Source organism: Rhinatrema bivittatum, chromosome 8, assembly GCF_901001135.1.
Source record: "Rhinatrema bivittatum chromosome 8, aRhiBiv1.1, whole genome shotgun sequence".
NCBI classification, from domain to species: domain Eukaryota; kingdom Metazoa; phylum Chordata; class Amphibia; order Gymnophiona; family Rhinatrematidae; genus Rhinatrema; species Rhinatrema bivittatum.
The window spans coordinates 186573837-186595520 of NC_042622.1; the positions used below are offsets into that span (position 1 = coordinate 186573837).

Here is a 21684-nt window from a genome sequence, read left to right on the forward strand (position 1 = left end):
TACAAATCTGCTTCATTTTTATGAAGGGGTTAATAAACATGTGGATAAAGGTGAACCGGTAGATGTAGTGTATTTAGATTTTCAGAAGGCGTTTGACAAAGTCCCTCATGAGAGGCTTCTACGAAAACTAAAAAGTCATGGAATAGGAGGTGATGTTCTTTCATGGATTACAAACTGGTTAAAAGACAGAAAACAGAGAGTAGGATTAAATGGTCAATTTTCTCAGTGGAAAAGGGTAAACAGTGAAGTGCCTCAGGGATCTGTACTTGGACCAGTGCTTTTCAATATATATATAAATGATCTAGAAAGGAATATGATGAGTGAGGTTATCAAATTTACAGATGATACAAAATTATTCAGAGTAGTTAAATCACAAGTGAATTGTGATACATTGCAGGAGGACCTTGTGAGACTGGAAGATTGGGCATCCAAATGGCAGATGAAATTTAATGTGGACAAGTGCAAGGTGTTGCATATAGGGAAAAATAACCCATGTTATAGTTACACGATGGTAGGTTCCATATTAGGAGCTACCACCCAGGAAAAAGCATCATAGTGGATAATACTTTAAAATTGTTGGCTCAGTGTGCTGCAGCAGTTTAAAAAAGCAAATAGAATGTTAGGAATTATTAGGAAGGGAATGGTTAATAAAACGGAAAATGTCATAATGCCTCTGTATCGTTCCATGGTGAGACTGCACCTTGAATACTGTGTACAATTCTGGTTGCCGCATCTCAAAAAAGATATAGTTGCAGTGGAGAAGGTACAGAGAAGGGTGATCAAAATGATAAAGAGGATGGAACAGCTCCCCTGTGAGGAAAGGCTGAAGAGGTTAGGGTTTTTCAGCTTGGAAAAGAGAAAGCTGAGGGAGGATATGATAGAGGTCTTTAAGATCATGAGAGGTCTTGAACGAGTAGATGTGAATCGGTTATTTACATTTTTGGGTAATAGAAGGACTAGGGGGCACTCCATGAAGTTAGCAAGTAGCACATTTAAAACTAATCGGAGACAATTCTTTTTTACTCAACGCACAATTAAGCTCTGGAATTTGTTGCCAGAGGATGTGGTTAGTGCAGTTAGTGTAGCTGGGTTTGAAAAAGGTTTGGATAATTATTGGAGGAGAAGTCCATTAACCGCTATTAATCAAGTTTGCTTAGGGAATAGCCATTGCTATTACTGGCATAAGTAGCATGGGATCTACTTAGTGTTTGGGTAATTGCCAGGTTCTTATAGCCTGGATTGGCCACTGATGGAAACAGGATACTGGGCTTTATGGACCCATGGCCTGACCCAGTATGGCATGTTCTTATGTTCTTATGTTCATATGTTCATACAATAGACCATAAAAAGACACCAAACATTTGAGCCAATCAATCAGAAGTTCCCAGTGGGGGTGGCAGACCTTTTAAGCTAAAGGTTCACTGTTGACAAAGATGATAAAACACTAAATGAAAAGTCATGCAAAGATATAAAATGTAAACTTATTATTTTCTAGTGCAAAAGTTGTTTATTGCTTGGCCCTTCCTTTGATAACTGTTTTTGGCTTTTATCCAATTCCCTCATCTTCATTTTCAAGCATTTAACTTAGATCTAGGCTGCTACTATGAAACTTCTTGGGACTCTCAACCAATTGTCTGCTCCTAACTGTTTGAAAGGCCCTGTCAGTAGGAGCAAATTATATAACAGTCTTTTGAGCCCCCAGCTCCCGGGCACAGAGGTACTGTCCCTGCATGAGAGAGGATAGACTCAGAAATGTATTTAGTGGGTTCAAAATGTGAGTCGTGCAGATGGCGACATGGACCCCAATGGAATCTATCAAGGCGAGCATTGCCTCTTTCCCATCCATGAACCCCATCCCTATAGTTGTCCATTAGTGCTGGCCACATGAAGCCTCGAAAACAGTCATATCACTCTTAGGTAAAACCAAAACGCTCACCTTTATTTCCAGTACCGAATACTCAGAGTTCATGCGACACACAGAAAGAGTGAAACATACACTCCACTATCCCTGTCTGGCACCCCAAAGACTAAGGCACCAGTCACTCAGTTTTCACTTGAACACTGATTATATTTTCCAGTCCCCTTTTTGTTTCACATCTATACCATTTGAAGGACGATATAGCTTACATACCTTAATACTCCGTTCCCATGGGGTTTTCCCAAAATTACCAGCTCCCAGTTCACCCAGGGACAGAGGTCGCTGAACCTCAGATTTCTCCTCCTTTTTAAACAACAAACTCAAAACCGAGGTACATGGACTCACCTCCCAGTACCTCTTCCATGAAACCGCATACCTCCACTCCCATTATTATTCCTGCCTCTCATCACCTTTCTTCGGACAGAGGAGGTAATATCCCTGAATATCCCTGTGAGCACTCACACCAGGACCCCCCCCCCCCCCCAGGGTTACTCTCAACACCGTGACCTCAGGACTCTCCTTCTCTTCATCCAGGGCCTCTTGCTTGGACCATGTGCAGGATTCCCTGGTCTCCTCCCCACTCCAGCTTGAAACTTCTCCTCAGGACTCTCCCCTCCATCTCCTCTTCCAGGTACTCGCACCACACTCTCTTCCTCAGTGGAAGGAGATGTTTCGCCTTCCATTCCACTGTTCCAGCCAGTTCCTCAAAGGAAGGAATCGCAGCACACCGCTCCCACTCCATGGCCACTGGAAGAGCCCCCTCCCCCCCACAGGGCCCACTCAGTACCAGAGAGGGTCACTGTGGCCCAGCATCTCACAGACCGGCTACTCCATGGCGACTGCATCCGAGAGGTCCTTCTCTCTCAGACTCAAAACTAGAAAGGGCAAACTCCCGCCAAATGCTGCAGTAATTATATTTCCCCGGGATACATCTTCCACTAATCACATCAGCCCACCACTCTTAAGGGGACAGAGACCCCTCACCCTCATTCCAACATTAAAAACTCACATTGATCTTCCCCATGCCAAATGCCATCTAGTGGACATTCAGCTGTATTATTATATATATATATAATATATATATATTATATTATATATATATATATATTATATATATATATTAGTATACCTATTAGTATATATATTAGTATACCTATTAGTATATATATTATATATTATATATATTATATATATATATTAGTATACCTGCAATATTCCCAACCAATACGAAGTAGGCCTTTTCAAATCACAATCTCTACAAATCTGCCTTATATATACCCCTCCTGGTCTATTAGAAAAAGACCCCTCCCCCCTCATCGAACTCCTCACCGTCTCCCTCTCTCCCGACATCCCCACGATACTCCTTGGCGACTTCAACCTGCATGTCGATTCCACCCCTCAATCCCCATCATGCGAAGCCTTCATTTCATCCTTAGATGCCATGGGCCTTACCCAACTTATCCACTCCCCAACCCACAAAGCAGGTCATACTCTTGACCTCATTTTCACCAACGCACTTATCAACGTCATCCGCTCCCCTACATGCCTCCCTGTCCCCTGGTCTGATCACTCGATCATTAACACAACCCTCTCTCTACAAACCCCATCCACCTCCTCTCCTTCTCAGCCTAAATCCTTCCAATTTTGTAAAACCTGCCCTATAGATACCCTCGCCACCGCCTGCTCCAACATCCCAAATCACATTGACCTGGAGACAGCAGACAGGGCTATATCCTCCTGGACAGAAACAACTCAGAAAATCGCTAACAATTTATGCCCAATCATTCACAAAACAATCACACAAACCAAATCATCCAAAAAACCCTGGTACTCCCAGACACTCAAAACCCAAAAAATCCAGCTTAGAGCAGCAGAAAGACACTGGCGCAAACATCCCTCTACTGCCACAAAAACCACCTACTACCAACTCATGCATGCTTATAGAAACGCCATTCAAACAACAAAAAAAAAATACTATGCCAAGAAAATTCATCACCTCCAACTCAACCCTAAAGCACTATTCACTCTAGTCTCAAATCTTACCAAATCCAAAGTGCCTACATCCCAAATCCCCTCCACACAAACCCGATGCAATGAAATTGCCATATCCAACATCACCACCAAATTTACCCCAAATACCAAAAACTCCCCCATCACTAATTGCATCACCCCCCCCCCACCCCACAGACACTCACTACCCTCTCATCTTTTGAACCTTCCTCATCTCTAGAAATAGAAAACATATTAAAAAAGATGAGACCCTCCTCCCACCCCTCAGAAACTATCCCTACCAAACTACTCCTCGCTATCCCCAAAACCATAGCCACTTCACTCTCCAAAATCGTTAACTGCTCCCTGGAACACGACCTAGTACCTATCTCCCTGAAACAAGCCGTGGTCAAACCCATCTTAAAAAAACCCTTCCTTGACCCCTCCAACCTTTCCAATCTCCGTCCCATCTCCAGCCTCCCTTTCCTCTCCAAAATCATTGAGAAACTAGTAAACTCCCACCTCTCCGACTACCTAGAACAATCCAACATACTCCCACCCACACAATATGGTTTCCGAAAGCACCTCAGCACCGAATCCCTACTCCTCTCCCTCACAGACACCATCATCAAAGGTATGGACGCTGGCAACTCCTATCTCATCGCCATGCTAGATATCTCCGCCGCTTTCGACACTGTAGATCACAACATCCTCATCAACACTCTCATCAGCATAGGAATCTCAGGTACTGCCCTCTCCTGGATAAAATCCTTCCTCCAAAACCGTACCTACACAGTCCTCACCAACAATTTCACGTCCCCCCCTATTAATCTCGACTGTGGCGTCCCCCAAGGATCCTCCCTCTCTTCCACCTTGTTTAACATTTACATGCTCCCCCTTACAAACTTCCTCTCCAACTTTGGGATTACACACTTCATCTACGCAGATGATGTGCAAATCCTCATTCCTTTCACAAATTCTGTTCTCACTGCTCTCCAAAAATGGAACACCATTCTCACTTCCATAAACCAACTCCTCACTGACATGCACCTAGCTCTTAACCCGCAAAAAACTGAACTCCTCCTCATCTCCTCTAGACATGCACCCACACCCTCCCCCCCTCCCCCCCCCCCCACCCTCCAACCCTCTAACTTTCTCTCTGACACAAGAAACCTAGGTGTCATACTTGACAACCAACTAACTTTCAAACCATATATCAAATCTATCCTTAGCAGCTGCTACTTCAAACTACAAACCCTCAAAAAACTCAAACCCCTCCTCTACTTCTCTGATTTCCATACTGTACTCCAATCCATAATCTTTTCAAAAATTGATTACTGTAACGCACTCCTACTGGGACTCCCTGCTACCTACATCAAACCTCTACAACTCCTTCAAAACGCTACTGCACGCATCCTCACCAATGCCAAAAAGAAAGACCACATCACCCCCACCCTCTTTAATCTCCACTGGCTTCCTATCCACTCACGAATTGTATACAAGACCCTTACCCTCATCCACAAAAGCATAATCAACGAACACTACAACTGGCTAAACCCACCCTTCCTCCCTCGTACCTCCACAAGACCCACCCGCTCCTCTCTCCGTGGAACTCTCATTCCTCCTTCCATAAAATCCACTAGACTCATCTCCACCACCAATAGGGCCCTTTCCCTTGCAGGCCCTTCCCTTTGGAACTCCATGCCTCTTGACTTACGCTCTGAAACCTCCACACCCACCTTCAAAAAGAAACTCAAAACCTGGCTCTTCCTCCAAGCATACCCCCAATCATCATCATCACCTACTAACACCCTAACCCTACCACCCTCTCGTACTAACACCCCCTCCACAGGACCTACACCCACACCCTCTAAGGAAATACAAACCCCACACCTAACCTCCAGCACATAATATTTGTCACTTAACGCAACCGTACACACTTCCTCACCTCAAGTACTGAGCCTCTACGCGCTTATACAATTTTGTATATAACATATGTATATGTCAATAATCACTCGACCCCTGTACATATTTTTTCCTTATGTACCAGTTTTCACCCTCCCCTGCCCCCTCCTCTGTCTCGATCACCCCACCCCCTCCTTCCACAAGTTATCTAGTTATTTGCTCCGTTTCTGAGCTTATGTTATACACTGTTTCTTGTAAAGGCTTTACCTATATATCCTTGTTGTAAGTTAATTGTAAACCGGCACGATGTGCAAATGGTTGCCGGTATATAAAATTAAATAAATAAATAAATAAATAAAATAAATATTACAGATTCAGACATTTGGAACAACATAAAACTTTAAGCTCTGAAAATCCAAGGGTCTCCCCCACTCAGAATACCTTCAGCTGTCAAACTCAGTGGGACAGCGAGGGGAGGGAGTCCCCCTACACTTAAGTAGAAGTAAATGTCAACTATCGCTTGTAGGTGATGCCTGTTGATTGGACTAACCTAGTCCATCGGTGACAAGCTTTGGCAAATTCTGCCAGTTTGCATGATGATGGGGATGGGTTTTTTTTCAAGGGTACAAAGGGTTGTGAACTAAAAGGATGGGGTAAGAAAACAGATGGAGACAAACAGAGCAATTTACAGCTAAATGACAGTCTGATCATAGATGAGGAAACCCTGTCCCATTTAATATGATCCTTATTTCCCTATGCACTGACCTGATGAACGGGTGCAGGGCTCCCCACAACTAGTCACAGATGTGTTAAGTTTGTCCAATAAAAAAGGTCTCACCTACGACTTGGGGTTTGTTTGGATTTTTTAAATCTTTATTTTCTCATATCCAAATGGACTGAGATGGCAACATCATGAAACCCCAAGCATAAAAGTGCAGTTTTAGTACAATAGACAGAGAACATACCATTAAATTGACTTCTGCGGTGTTTAAAAAAGGCAGCATGCGTTGAAGTTTCATGTCTCTAGTTTTTTGGGTTTTTTTTTAGATGTGTTTTAGATGTTAGCTCTTAATGAGATGTTGGCTCTGTGTGCTCAGGGGAACATATGCAGAACCTTCTTACAGATGCTTTTACTCTTCTTCTTGTTGTTGTAATCCTTCCTGCTCTCCACAGCCGGAGTTTCGTCTGGTCCTCACTGGGAGTGACAGCCATGGTATTCGTGATCGGTGCACTGGGATTCTGGGCCCCTGAGTTTCTTTCCCGGGCTCGGGCTGTACATGGTTCAGTCTTCTGCACGCAGGAGCCTTGCAGCACCTCAGACAGGTGAGACTATGTGCATGTTGCGAAAAACAAAACAAAACCCAAAACACCTCAGGGAACCAACTGGGGCCAATTCTGAGGGGCCTGCCTAGGTGCAAAGTGCATTCGTATCCCAGTTCCTTGCAGTGAATTTTTAAAAGGAAGCTACGTGAACAGTTTCCGTTTGAAAATTTTGTAATGGGTACAAGGATACAAATGTATCCATGTCCCTTGCACCTGCTAATCGCACCTAACGTTTGAGTTACCTAGCTAGATTCCTTTCCTAACTGTCCTCATAGGGGTCGTTTTGAACCAGTGCGCACAAATTAGATGGAAATTTCAGGTAAAAGTTACACCAATTTTCAAAGCAAACTTACATGTATAAGTTCATTTTGAAACTGATCCCATCAAAACTACCCACACTCAATTGCCCCAAATGTTATGTGCGCAGGAAGTTTTAGGGAAATTTTACCTGTGTACCTTTTGAAAATGAACAAGTTCATGCTGAAGTCCAAACTCCTCCCCAATTCTGCCCCCCAGGGAATGCCTCCCCAAGTATGCACGTAAACTGACATGCACACGTGTAAGAACTGTTGGGCTGGCAATTTTATATAGCAGGACATTTCCGTGCATAAAACACTGCAGAAGTGCCTTTGAAAATCACCCACCGATATCTTTAGGAATTAATGAAGTAGGAATGATCAAGGTCACACAGTGAGTGGCAGACGGGGTTCTCTGGGTTCCCAGGGTCTGTGCTTTTTCCAGTTCCTGAAGCTGGAACATGAGATCATACAAGATCAGACCAAAGTTCCATTCGGCCCAGCATCCATTCTCTGGCATCAGCATACAAGGGATGCTTAGAAGTAGTGTATAAGTCACAGGGCATGCATGCTGCCTGCAAGTAGGAATGATGCCACTAGCCAGCCTGTCTCCCAGGGTAATGTAGCTAGTTCATTGACAAGCATTAGCATCTTTTGAAAGTACAAATGTTTAAAAACGGTGAAAACCTTGAACACAGTTTTGCTAGGCTGCCACAAGAGGAGATAAGGGTACGGGATAGCAGAAGATCTAAATAAGCAGATGAGTTCTTGCAGACCAAATGTCTGCTCTGCACATGCTTAATATAGAGATCCATTTTATTTAATTAATTAATGCCTATAATTTACAGTCACTTTGTACTTTTGCTCTTCTGGATGCAGACCTCACTGTGAGCTGCAGAGTCCTTGAGGTTAATAAGCCCTGTGCAGCCGAGGCTTGAGGTGTTAGGCCACCTGATTTGGTGAGGACACGTGAATCTCTGCTCGACAGCATGTCAAAATGATTGTTTATTAATGATGTAACAAGAAACCTTCTCCAAGATCAGCCAGACGTGATGGGTGTTGCGCCCCCAGACTGTGCAAGGAGAAGGGCGCTAAAAGACGTTCTTAAATTCTTAGCCATGAGATGCAGTATTTGATCTGCTTTACCTGCAGAAATTCCTCGTTATAAAATTGCCCGCCCGATGGGCAGGTAAAATCGCACGCATATTTTTATGTATTTGTTTGTTTTTCTATACCGACATTCAACGCATGTTATCACATCGGTTTACATAGAACAAGCTGAGAAAGTTACGTTGCATATGTCTGCCTGGGCTGAGCAGAGGCCTTCCAGGTGGGCGAAGGGTTTGTAATTACGCACATTCATTTGCCCTTTCAAAAGCACGATTAGAAATTTTCCCACAAAAGATTTTATGTGTGCAGATTAGCAATGGCGGCAGGGGAAGTCTTGGTGGGACAATTTTCAAAGCAGACTTACATACATAAGTTCGCTTTTAAAGCTGGTGGAACTTCTGCACGTGTTCACTGGCTTCCTTGCCTGGGCTGTTGCAAAATTACCTTCCCCCACCCCCACTGAAAGCCACGTTCAAAGCCATTCGCAACGCAGGTAAATGGCAATTTGCCCGGATAGACTGGCAATCTGAAAGCTGCCCTCACTCAGTCCTTGCTAAAGGTGCTCCCTGGGTTCCACAGTCTGTGCGCTTTTAGCTGCGGTTGGTGAAGGCATTCTGGGTTGGGAGGGAGGTGGGGGGATAAGGGGTGCATCTTGGGTAGCATCAGAAAATAACACGTGAAGACTGTATTCTCAAATCTACTCATGCAAAAAGTAGGTGCAAAAGTAAAGCACACGTATGCTTTCATTTTGAAATCTGGTGCAGATTCCATGAGATGGAAGTAGCTGTGGGCTTTGTAGCACAACAGATTCTTTGAGAATTGCCCCCATGGAGGGTAAAGGTCAACTATTTAGATTTAGGGATCTATTCTGGCATCACGTGTGCCTCACACACTCCGGAAAGACAAGGTTGTCATGTCCGATAAGAGGAACTAGGAAGCATTCCCAGAAATCTGGACCCTAATACCCCAGCCCAACAGAATCAATCTGCCAACCAGCGTAGGACATACTGAGCTTTTATTCTGAAGAGGGTTTCTCCTATTCTATACCTATGGCAAAACACTTATGAAAAAAAGCCCAACTACACATGCACAATTTATGCATCTGTTAATCTGAAACAGAGATGTCAGATCCATTATTCTCACTGTCAGGCCGATACCCGTTATTCAGTAAGGGGAGGAAAACGTGCGTCCAACCCGTGGCACCTAATAGCACCCTCAACATGCAAATGCATGTTGATGGCCCTATTAGGTATGCGCGCGGGATACAGAAAGTAAAATGTGCAGCCAAGCTGCACATTTTACTTTAAGAAATTAGTGCCTACCCAGCGCGCCTGTGTGCGCGCCTGTGTGCGCGCTGGGAGAGCAGGCATTCGTCCGCTCTCCCACGGACGTTTACTGAATCGGCCAGTGTGCTTGTTAAGCCGAGACAGATGGTGATCACCAGTGCATTCTCTAAGATCAGCAGGAGGACCACCTATGCCTTTCCCCGTCAGACACTGTCCAGCACCTCAAGTCCATGGGACTCACCTGTAGTCTGTGGGAGCTGCCAACCTCATGCAGTGTATTTATTTTTATTTATTTATTTATTTATTATTTTTATTATACCGAGTTTCATGATAGGGATCACATCAACCCGGTTTACAAATAACAATGTGTGCAAAGTATAGCGTAACGTAATAAATATTTCCAATAAAAATTTGAACTTTAAATACAGAGAATCAATTAAAAGGTGTGAAAGTTACAATAAAACAGGGAAAATTAACTTGGAACTGGAAGAGGGGAAAGGTTAAACAATGCAATATTTACATTTAATACAATTAAAGTGATAGTGTAGCAGAGTAAGTAAATAAGCCTATTTGAATGAATGTGACGGTACATACATATGAGCGGTAATATAAATAAACAAGAGAATAAATATGACACAGTAGTGCATGGTGATGATATGATAAAACTCAAAACGTAATAGTGATAAGATTGTGATAGGTGGATACTTATTTGGATCCAGAGGTTACATAGGAGTTTGTGTTGCTGAGTGCGTTTTATTCAAGGCTTGGAAATGCTTTTTTGAAGAGCCAAGTTTTTAGTCTTTTCCTAAATGTTAGAGCGCATGGCTCTTGTCTTAGATCAGGTGGTATAGAGTTCCACAGAACTGGACCTGCTGTAGAGAAGGCTCTGAGACTCAAAGATTTATGTTGATAGGTTTTGGCATTTGGAATTTGGAGTGACTCTTTGTAGTATTCCCTGATAGGTCTGGCAGAAGTGTATTTTTTAAATGGTATTTGAAGATCGAGTTGCGTGAGTTGGTTGATGGTCTTGTATATGATGTTGATGGATTTATACATGATTCTATAGTGGATTGGTAGCCAATGGAGTTTTTGGAGGATAGGGGAGATGTGGTCCATTTTCCTGGAATTTGAAAGGACTCTGGCTGTGGAGTTCTGAACCATTTGTAGGGGTTTGATATAAGAGGCTGGGAGGCCTAATAGTAAAGAGTTGCAATAATCTAGTTTTGAAAAAATTATTGCTTGCAAGATTGCAAGTGTAGGTGGATTTGTCCTGTCGGTGTTGCCTCCAGGACTTAGGAGTCTTAGAATCTGTATGAAAAAGATTTGGGTCCTTGAATGGTAAGAGCTCTGGGAACTCCAAGTCTTCAGTGTCATGACTGGACACACTTGCCAAAGGCTGAGTCAAAAGAGACTTGAAATGTGCATACTCCCATCCAAAAATCACCAGGAATGGAAGCCAAGGGAATACCCCCACTTCCACCATTTCTTGGCTGGCGGGGTCTTCAGGTGTATTGTTGATGGTCCCTGTGAATACATTCCAGGGTCACTACTTTATCATAGTCAGTTTGGATTCCCTTCATCAGATGCTCGTACGAAAGGATCAGATCCTTTCGTACGAGCATTTTCACACTCTCAGCTTAACTGCGATCTCAAAACAGTAGTACAGCTTACTTTTGCTTGAGGGAACAGTTAGTCTTAAGACATAGCAAGTTTTAGCATATGGAAACCCTCCCCATGCTCCCCAGGGCCACCCTAAGCCTTCTAGGCCCTGAGGTCTTATGTTCTGGTGAAGGGCTCCTCCCTTCACCCAGGATTCCCTGCAGGTTTCACCCTTAAAGAGGACCGGGCGGGACAGCTGTGCCCAGTCCTTTAAGATAGACTGAGGGAGTCTCCTATATACTCCCTCACAAGGGGTTAATAAACATGTGGATAAAGGTGAACCGGTAGATGTAGTGCATTTGGATTTTCAGAAGGCATTTGACAAAGTCCCTCATGAGAGGCTTCTAAGAAAACAAAAATTTAATGGAATAGGAGGTGATGTCCTTTCATGGATTGCAAACTGGTTAAAAGACAGGAAACAGAGAGTAAGATTAAATGGTCAGTTTTCTCAGTGGAAAAAGGTAAATAGTGGAGTTCCTCAAGGACTGGTACTTGGACCGGTGCTTTTCATTATATTTATGATCTTCAAAGAGGAATCATGAATGAGGTGATCAATTTGAAGACGACACCAAATTATTCAAAGTTGTTAAATCACACTGGATTGTGATAAATTGCAGGATGATCTTGTGAGACTAGAATACTGGGCATCCAAATGGCAAATTAAATTTAATGTGGACAAATACAAAGTTATGCATATAGGGAAAAATAACCCACTTTGTAGTTGCACAATATTAAGTTACATATTAGGAATTACCACTCTAGAAAAAGATCTAGGTGTTATAGTGGATAATATATTGAAATTGTTGGCTCAGTTTGCTGCAGTGGTTAAAAAGCAAACAATGCTAGGAATTATTAGCAAAGGAATGGTGAATAAAAATGAGAATGTCATAATGCCTCTGTATCACTCAGTGGTACACCTTGAATACTGTGTGCAAATCTGGTCACTGCATCTCAAAAAAGATATAGTTGCAATAGAAAAGGTACAGAGAAGGGCGACCAGTATAATAAAGGGGGTGGAACAGCTCCCCTATGAGGAAAGGCTAAAGAGGTTAGGGCTGTTCAGCTTGGAGAAGAAATGGTGCTGAGAGGGGATATGATAGAGGTCTATAAAATCATGAGAGGTCTAGAACAGGTAGATATGAATTTGTTATTTAATCTTTCAGATAATACAAGGACTAAGGGGCACTCCATGACATTAGTAAGTAGCACATTTAAAACAAATTGGAGAAAATTCTTACATAAGATCATAAGAACATAAGAAATTGCCATACTGGGTCAGACCAAGGGTCCATCAAGCCCAGCATCCTCTATCCAACAGAGGCCAAACCAGGCCTCTGCGAACCTGGCAATTACCCAAACATTAAGAAGATCCCATGCTACTGATGCAATTCATAGCAGTGGCTATTCCCTAAGTAAATTTGATTAATAGCTGTTAATGGACTTCTCCTCCAAGAATTTATCCAAACCTTTTTTGAACCCAGCTACACTAACTGCACTAACCACATCCTCTGGCAACAAATTCCAGAGCTTTATTGTGCGTTGAGTGAAAAAGAATTTTCTCCGATTAGTCTTAAATGTGCTACTTGCTAACTTCATGGAATGCCCCCTAGTCCTTCTATTATTCGAAAGTGTAAATAACCGATTCACATCTACTCGTTCAAGACCTCTCATGATCTTACAGACCTCTATCATGTCCCTCTCAGCTGTCTCTTCTCCAAGCTGATCAGCCCTAACCTCTTCAGCCTTTCCTCATAGGGGAGCTGTTCCAACCCCTTTATCATTTTTGTTGCCCTTCTCTGTACCTTCTCCATCGCAACTATATCTTTTTTTGAAATGCGGCGACCAGAACTGTACACAGTATTCAAGGTGTGGTCTCACCATGGAGCGATACAGAGGCGTTATGACATTTTCCGTTTTATTAACCATTTCCTTCCTAATAATTCCTAACATTCTATTTGCTTTTTTGACTGCCGCAGCACACTGAGCCGACGATTTTAAAGTATTATCCACTATGATGCCTAGATCTTTTTCCTGGGTAGTAGTTCCTAATATGGAACCTAACATCGTGTAACTACAGCAAGGGTTATTTTTCCCTATATGCAACACCTTGCACTTGTCCACATTAAATTTCATCTGCCATTTAGATGTTCAATCTTCCAGTCTTGCAAAATCCTCCTGTAGTGTTTCACAATCCACTTGTGATTTAACTACTCTGAATAATTTTGTATCATCTGCAAATTTGATAACCTCACTCATCATATTCCTTTCCAGATCATTTATATATATATATATATATATATATATATATATTGAAAAGCACCGTTCCAAGTACAGATCCCTGAGGCACTCCACTGTTTACCCTTTTCCACTGAGAAAATTGACCATTTAACCCTACTCTCTGTTTCCTGTCTTTTAACCAGTTTTTAATAGGGATGTGAATCGTTTTAGGACGATTAAAATTATCGTCCGATAATTTTAATATCGTCTTAAACCGTTATGGAACACAATACAATAGAGATTCTAACGATTTATCGTTATAAATCGTTAGAATCGTGAGCCGGCACACTAAAACCCCCTAAAACCCACCCCCGACCCTTTAAATTAAATCCCCCACCCTCCCGAACCCCCCCCCAAATGACTTAAATAACCTGCGGGTCCAGCGGCGGTCCGGAACGGCAGCGGTCCGGAACGGGCTCCTGCTACTGAATCTTGTTGTCTTCGGCCGGCGCCATTTTCCAAAATGGCGCCGAAAAATGGCGGCGGCCATAGACGAACACGATTGGACGGCAGGAGGTCCTTCCGGACCCCCGCTGGACTTTTGGCAAGTCTTGTGGGGGTCAGGAGGCCCCCCCCAAGCTGGCCAAAAGTTCCTGGAGGTCCAGCGGGGGTCAGGGAGCGATTTCCCGCCGCGAATCGTTTTCGTACGGAAAATGGCGCCGGCAGGAGATCGACTGCAGGAGGTCGTTCAGCGAGGGTTCCGGCGCCTCGCTGAACGACCTCCTGCAGTCGATCTCCTGCCGGCGCCATTTTCCGTACGAAAACGATTCGCGGCGGGAAATCGCTCCCTGACCCCCGCTGGACCTCCAGGAACTTTTGGCCAGCTTGGGGGGGGCCTCCTGACCCCCACAAGACTTGTCAAAAGTCCAGCGGGGGTCCGGAAGGACCTCCTGCCGTCCAATCGTGTTCGTCTATGGCCGCCGCCATTTTTCGGCGCCATTTTGGAAAATGGCGCCGGCCGAAGACAACAAGATTCAGTAGCAGGAGCCCGTTCCAGACCGCTGCCGTTCCGGACCGCCGCTGGACCCGCAGGTTATTTAAGTCATTTGGGGGGGGGGTTCGGGAGGGTGGGGGATTTAATTTAAAGGGTCGGGGGTGGGTTTTAGGGGGTTTTAATGTGCCGGTTTTGCGATTTTACGTTTTTTCGATTTTTTACGATTTTTCACGATTTTTCACGATATTTTACCCCCCCAAACGGCAACAATACGATTCCCTCCCCCTCCCAGCCGAAATCGATCGTTAAGACGATCGAGGACACGATTCACATCTCTAGTTTTTAATCCACGAAAGGACATCCCCTCCTATCCCATGACCTTTTAGTTTTCTTAGAAGCCTCTCATGAGGGACTTTGTAAAACGCCTTCTGAAAATCCAAATACACTACATCTACCGATTCACTCAACACACAATTAAGCTCTAGAATTCATTGCCAGAGGATGTGGTAAAGGCAGTTAACATAGCTTGGTTTAGAAAAGTTTGACAAGTTTTTGGAGCAGAATTCCTTAAACTGTTATTAATCAAGTTTACTTAGAGAATAGCCACTGTTTATTACCAGCATTAGTAAAATGGAATTTATTTATTGTTTGGGTACTTGCTAGGATTGCCACTGTTGAAAACAGGATTCTAGGCTTGATGGACCTTCAGTCTGATCTAGTATGGCAACTTCTTATGTTTTTATATTCTTAAGGGAAGAGCACAATTCTCTTCAGCCTTAGATATGTCACTACTATGTCTAGGCACTTTGTGAATACTCTTGGTGCTGCCGAAAGGCCGAATGGAAGTACTATGTATTCTAAGAGATTATTTTCCAAATGAAAGATATTTCCTGTGCTTTATATGTATGGGGATGTGTAAGTATGCTAACCAGTTGTTTCTGTAGATAAATGGAAGGATAGTCCCTGGTGAATTTGTCTTGCACACATTTGGGTCTCTGAGATCTAATATTGGATGAAGAACCCCAGATTTTTTTGGTATTATGAAATATCTGGAATAGAACCCTTCCTTTCCTGGCTTTTTGGGACTCTCTATAGTTCTTTTCTGAAGAAGAGTTTCTGTCTCTGCATTTAAAATATTGCTATGATGTGGAGATAGCTCCACTGGGATCTTGAAGTTGCATTGAGGGATCTTGTTTGAAATTGAGGAAATATGCTCTTTGCATGATGGAAATTACTCATGAATCCATAGGGATCTTGCTCCAGTTTTGGACTTACCAGTGCAGTCTTTCCCCTATTAGATGATTTGGGTGTAACTGGTCAAAAAGCCTGTGTGCTTTTTGCAGAAGTGGCTGGGTGCTTCTCTGCTGTTTGTGGCCCCTTCCTCTGACCTGGGTTATGTTCTGAGTCTGATGAGTCTGGTATTATGGCTGTTTATAAAGCCTTTGCCTGTAATTAGGCTAGTATGAACATTTTTTTCTTGAGTAACATCTGTAAGGGCATCTATAATAAGCTGGTGCAAACCTATACTGTTCATTTTGATCATTGGAGATGGAAGCCAGAGTCTTTATGGCTGTATAATGTTCTTTTATAACATTCACTGTTTCCAGCACCCTCGATCCAAACAGGTTGTCCCCTAAGCATGGCACATCCGCAATGTGATAAAAAAATGTTTTCTTGCAAATTTGAAGTCTTTAGCCAAGCTAGGTGTCTAGGTGCATATCTCTGGTGATTGAGATGACGTGTCATATACATCATATACCGATCGAGTCGTATGCTTTGGACACTTTTCTATCTCTGGTATCCATTTAGTTATCTTCTTTTGATCTTCTTCCAAGAGATGATGTATTTCTTTAATAGTATTGAACTGATATTGTACCATGTGTGGTTGATGTGCCGCTATATGCAGTCAGCATGGCTGCATGGAAATGTCTCTTGCCTAAGGAATCCATAAGGTGAGGATCTTTAGGTGATGGAATTGAAGCATAAATTTTGGTCTTTTTTGTTTTCTTTAATGTTGATTCCACCATCACTGACTCTTGAGGCAATTGGACTTTTTGATGTTTCAGTGCTTACTGGATTCTGTATTTTAAGTCAATGCTCTTCAACATAGGCTGCCTGGAATATGGTGTTCTCCATATACGCATTTGGAGATTCTGCAATGATTTGTGTACCAGGACTGCCTTCATTTTGGATATAGTCTAAATGCAGTTTAGAACTCTCGGAAGGTCTTCTAAGATAACTCAGAGTCTTATAATATGAATGGCACTGTTACAGACATTTGTTGGATAAACATTGCATACGATTGGTCTTGTGGTGATGGATAGTCTTTGTTGCTTTTTGGAGAATCATTAGGAGGTATGTCAAAGTCTTCTGTGTCAGAATGAAATTGTGGAGAATATCCTCCATTATCATCATCTGATACATTTTTAGGTGAAGATTGCTTGGATTTCATATGTTTCAATGCTCTTGATGAGCATGGACCATGGTGACTAGAAGAAATATGTCCTTGTGGAATGTAAATAGTCATACTTTTTTGCACAGTCCTCCCACATCTTTTTGATGAACGTTTCTGATAGTGATTTTGAGGATAACACGTATCCGCTGTTAATTTTTCTTCTGGTGAAAGTATTGGTAGTGATTTACTCTGAAGAATGATGGTGTTTATGCATCTTGTATTTTCTGGTTGTTCATTCCTCAGATGAAATAGTAGGACTCGGTGTGGGAAAGTTTTCTTTTTTTGCTGTTGATGACTTTGAATATCTCAAAGCTAAACAATCATATACAGGATTATCTTAAAATTTTCTTTTATCCATCATGACTAGTGATGGTGAAGAAGAAGATGAGAATAAGTGATGAATTTGTGACACATATGCTGATTGTTTCCTTGACTTTGGTGCCATTGAATCTGGTGAGGACAGCATGATGATGCTGGTACCTACCCCAGAGATGGCGCTGACTTTGGAACTAGTTATGGCGCCGAAGATGATCACTCTGACAATGGCAATGGCGCCGTATTGCACAGAGGTGTCTTCTGCTCCATCCATTCCACTGACTCCAACATACAAGACTGCACCATCATAGTTGATGATGCTATTCTATGTGCTTTTGCCCATGTAGACTTTTCCTTTATATACTGTATGCGAGAACTGATGCCTTAGAAGATTGCGCCGATGAGCTTTGCTTATGATGTAATGTTATTTCCTCCTTGGAAGAGGAGTATTGCAGAGCTTTTTTTTTTAGTATTTTTAACTTTATTTGAATCTCACAGTTTATGTCTTTTCATATCACTTGATCCCTCCCAGTGGACTTTTAAGTTTCTTTTTTTGAGAATGACCCGATATTCTTGACCTTTCTCTTTCATCATTAAGTTCCATGGATAATTTCAGGAACCTTTATTTATAGGCTCTTGGTGATAAGTAGCCACATGGTCCACACACTGTGGAATCATGATCGGGCCTTAAACATATATACATACAATACATCATGGAGATCTTGAGCTCCCATCTTTTTTTAATATTTCTGACATTTTTTAAATGGAACCTTGCCATTGCTGTCCGCCATAATCAAAGATAAAAGCTAGGAAAACTAAAATATTTTTGAAGAGGATTTTTTTATATATATAGACTGAGGAAAGTTGTGAAGGAAAAACTTGAAAAAAGAAAGTAAAAGTAAAATAAAAGGATCACTTTGAAGAAAACACTGGGAGAGCAGATGCATTAGACTGAGGGAATCTCGTGTGATAGTGAAGGCGCGGGAACTATTGAGCATGCTCTAAAAGTTCTTCTATGCTTTTCAGAGCTTTGATAGACAAGGCTAAATCTGTGATAGTGCCATCAGATGACGTTGCCCACCTGTGTGGCTATTTAGTACAATAGTCCATGGAGATGCACTGGTGATGACATTACTGGGTGTTTTCCAGCAAACTCACTGGTTCAAGAATCAATGTTGTACAGTCCATGATGGCTACAGTTTTTAACATGGATTCTTCTTCCCCTCTTTTTTTATGATTCTTTTTGGTACAGCCTAATATTTGGAATCATAACCGTTGTGACCGGAATCCTTGGGGTGATCATTGGGGCGGAGATTGCCAGAAGATACAGAAAGATAAATCCGAGGGGTGATGCAATTATCAGTGCTGTTGGAATGTTCATTTCCTCCCCGTGCTTGTATCTGGCTATCGTGCTAGCTCAGCAAAGCATCCTGGCCGCATATGTAAGTAATAAATCTGGTCTGAAAAGAAGCCCCCCTTTCACCCAAAAAAAAAAAAAGTCTTAAGTAGTGGCAGGTGACTTGTTACCCAATGCTAAAACCAGGGCCGGTGCTAGCTTTTTTCCTGCCCTGTGCGAACAATTACTGTGTTGCCCCCCACCCCCCCAGTTCATTCATTTCCCTCTAGTAATCTAAATTTTAAAATCTGACATTCCTCCCTACCCAGGTCTACCCCCCTCTCCTCTGGAACCCATCACCATGGGTATTAGATGCCATAGGCGAACTTTAAAGGCCCACCCACCCACACATGCAGGCACGCAAGTACAACTAAAGATTATGCATTTATAATAACAGATTTTACATTAAAAAGAATATTCATAGTATAATCTTCCGAGGTAAAAATATTACTTACAGCCTCCTGTATATTATATTTACATGCACTGCTGTGGTGCCAACCAGAAAACCCTGCAAAAATATCCATATGGTATTAGGCCTATTGTGCCGCATGTTGGATGTGGGCTTGACCCTCAGAAAGCCTTAAGTAAAGAATTACAATATCAGGGCCAGTGCTAGCTTTTTTGCTGCCCTGTGTGAACAATTACTATGCTGTCCCCCCCCCCCCACCCCCCCCCGGTTCATTCAGACTCGGTCCCGGGCCCACAACAAAAAAAAAAAGCCCAGCTCCCTCCAGCGATACACACTCTAAAAACTGACATTTCCCCCATCCCCTGGGTCTTCACTTCCTGCACTGGAATCCATGGCCACTCCAAAGGTATTAGATGCCCTAGGCGAACCTTATAGCCGTGCACAATGCACCCCCGGACTGCTCCACACACAGTTAAGAGTTATGCATTTATAACAACATTTTACATGAAAAATGTCAAAGTACAGTATTCTAGGGTAAAAATATCACTTACATTATATTTACATGCACTGCTGTGATGCCAACCAGAAATCCCTCCAAAAAAAACAAACAGTTGGAACCAATATGGGGTTGTGTGTGGTCTTGACCCTCCAAAAGCCCTAAAACACTAATACACTTCCTATTAGGAGACTGTCTCCTCTCAGTCACACATGCAGAACATAAACAGACCCTCACCAAATACAGAATAGAGCAACCATAAAGTAGAAATATAAAAGTGACAAAACCTGAACTGGAAACCACAAGAAGGCAAACTCTGTGTAGTGCAACAATAAAAAAACAGAACCATCACCATTCCTCAAACACCAAACAAAATCAAGAAATATCATAATCTTAATAGTAAAAACATACTAATAAAAATATTTTAAAAACACGACAAAAGATCAAATAATTAAAAACTCAAATACAATTTTTTTAAATGTCCCAAACACCAATAAAATATATCAAAACAGCAGACGCATCAAATAATACCTGAAAAATAAAACTAAAAAGGATTTTGAAAATTCATGGTCTCCATTCCTGGGAACCTTTGATTTCTAGTCACCCTGAGATTGTTGTGGATTAGTGAAAGTGGGGTGCACAAACTTTCTCCTCTCTTTCTTATACAAGAGCTCACACACACATGCTTCCTCTATCGCACACTCCCAGGTGTCTCCAGCTTTTCTTTGGTTGGGATTTGCCAGTAGCCCTAGACCCTCCTCTTTTTTCTCTCTCTCTCTCACACACACACACACACACACACACACACACAACCCAGGCAGCTCTCTTTCTTTCTCACACATACACAACCTATTCAGCCCCCCACCTCCAGGCAAACTCCCATTCACACACCAATCCCACTGGCGGCCAGGCGGGTCTTCTTCTGCTGCTGCCATCAGTGGGATCGGGTCCACTGGTGACCATATGGGCCTCTCTCTGTTCCCGAAGCTGCCCCCCAGGTGTGCTGCTCTGTGCAATTACACGGTTTGTATTCCCAGTGGCGCCGGGCCTGTCTCCCATACCAAAATAGCACTAACTGCCAGCACTCAAACTATAACAATCTTACCTATGAAAAAGTAACACTGCAAATATAACACTAGCTCCTAAAATGCCAATACACTTCCTATTAGGAAAACAGAACAAACCAGGCTACTATACATCCCTACACAGAAGCTACATGCTAGAGTACCTCACCTCAGTCATACATGCAGAACACAGACAGTCCATCATAAATACAGAATAAAAAGAGACCATAAATAGAAATGTGCAGACAAAATGTGAACTGGAAACCGCAAAAAGGTAGACTCTGTATACAGTGTAACAGAAACATCATCATTCGTCATAAAACATAAAACAATAAAATCAAACATATAAAACATCAATCATAATAGTAAAACCATATTATTAATGACAATACATATTTCAAGATAGCTAAAGAATAAACATCCAATAATTAAAAACTCATAAATTGTTTTTTAAATTTTCCAAAAACCAGTAAAATATTTCAATACAGCAGACATATCAAATTACACCCAATATTTAAAACTAATAAGGATAAAAATAAAATATCCCGCTCTTCATACTTAGGAACTTTTGGTTTCCAGTCACCCTGAGATTGTTGTGGATTAGTAGATATAGGAAGGCACACAAACTTTCTCCTCTCTCTCTCTCAAATATGCACACACACTTTCTTTCTCTCATGCTCACACAGTCATGCTCACATAGTCATGCTTCCTTTCTCAGTTGCACACAGTCCATCTCTCCCATGTGCTCGTGCACATACACACACACACACACACACACACACACATGCTCCCTTTCACACATAAGCTCACACACACAGACACATGCTCCCACATAGTAATACTAACTCGCTC

At 42.4% G+C, this 21684-nt stretch overlaps 1 protein-coding gene across 1 annotated transcript in view; it reads left to right on the forward strand.

Moving 5' to 3' along the window:
- SPNS3 (sphingolipid transporter 3 (putative)) overlaps positions 1–21684 on the forward strand; it is an 82674-nt gene that overhangs the window by 15091 nt on the left and 45899 nt on the right. The window contains exons 7-8 of the mRNA XM_029614030.1: positions 6986–7135; positions 18720–18909. Coding sequence (XP_029469890.1) covers positions 6986–7135; positions 18720–18909 — 340 coding nt within the window. The remainder of the gene's footprint in view (positions 1–6985; positions 7136–18719; positions 18910–21684) is intronic.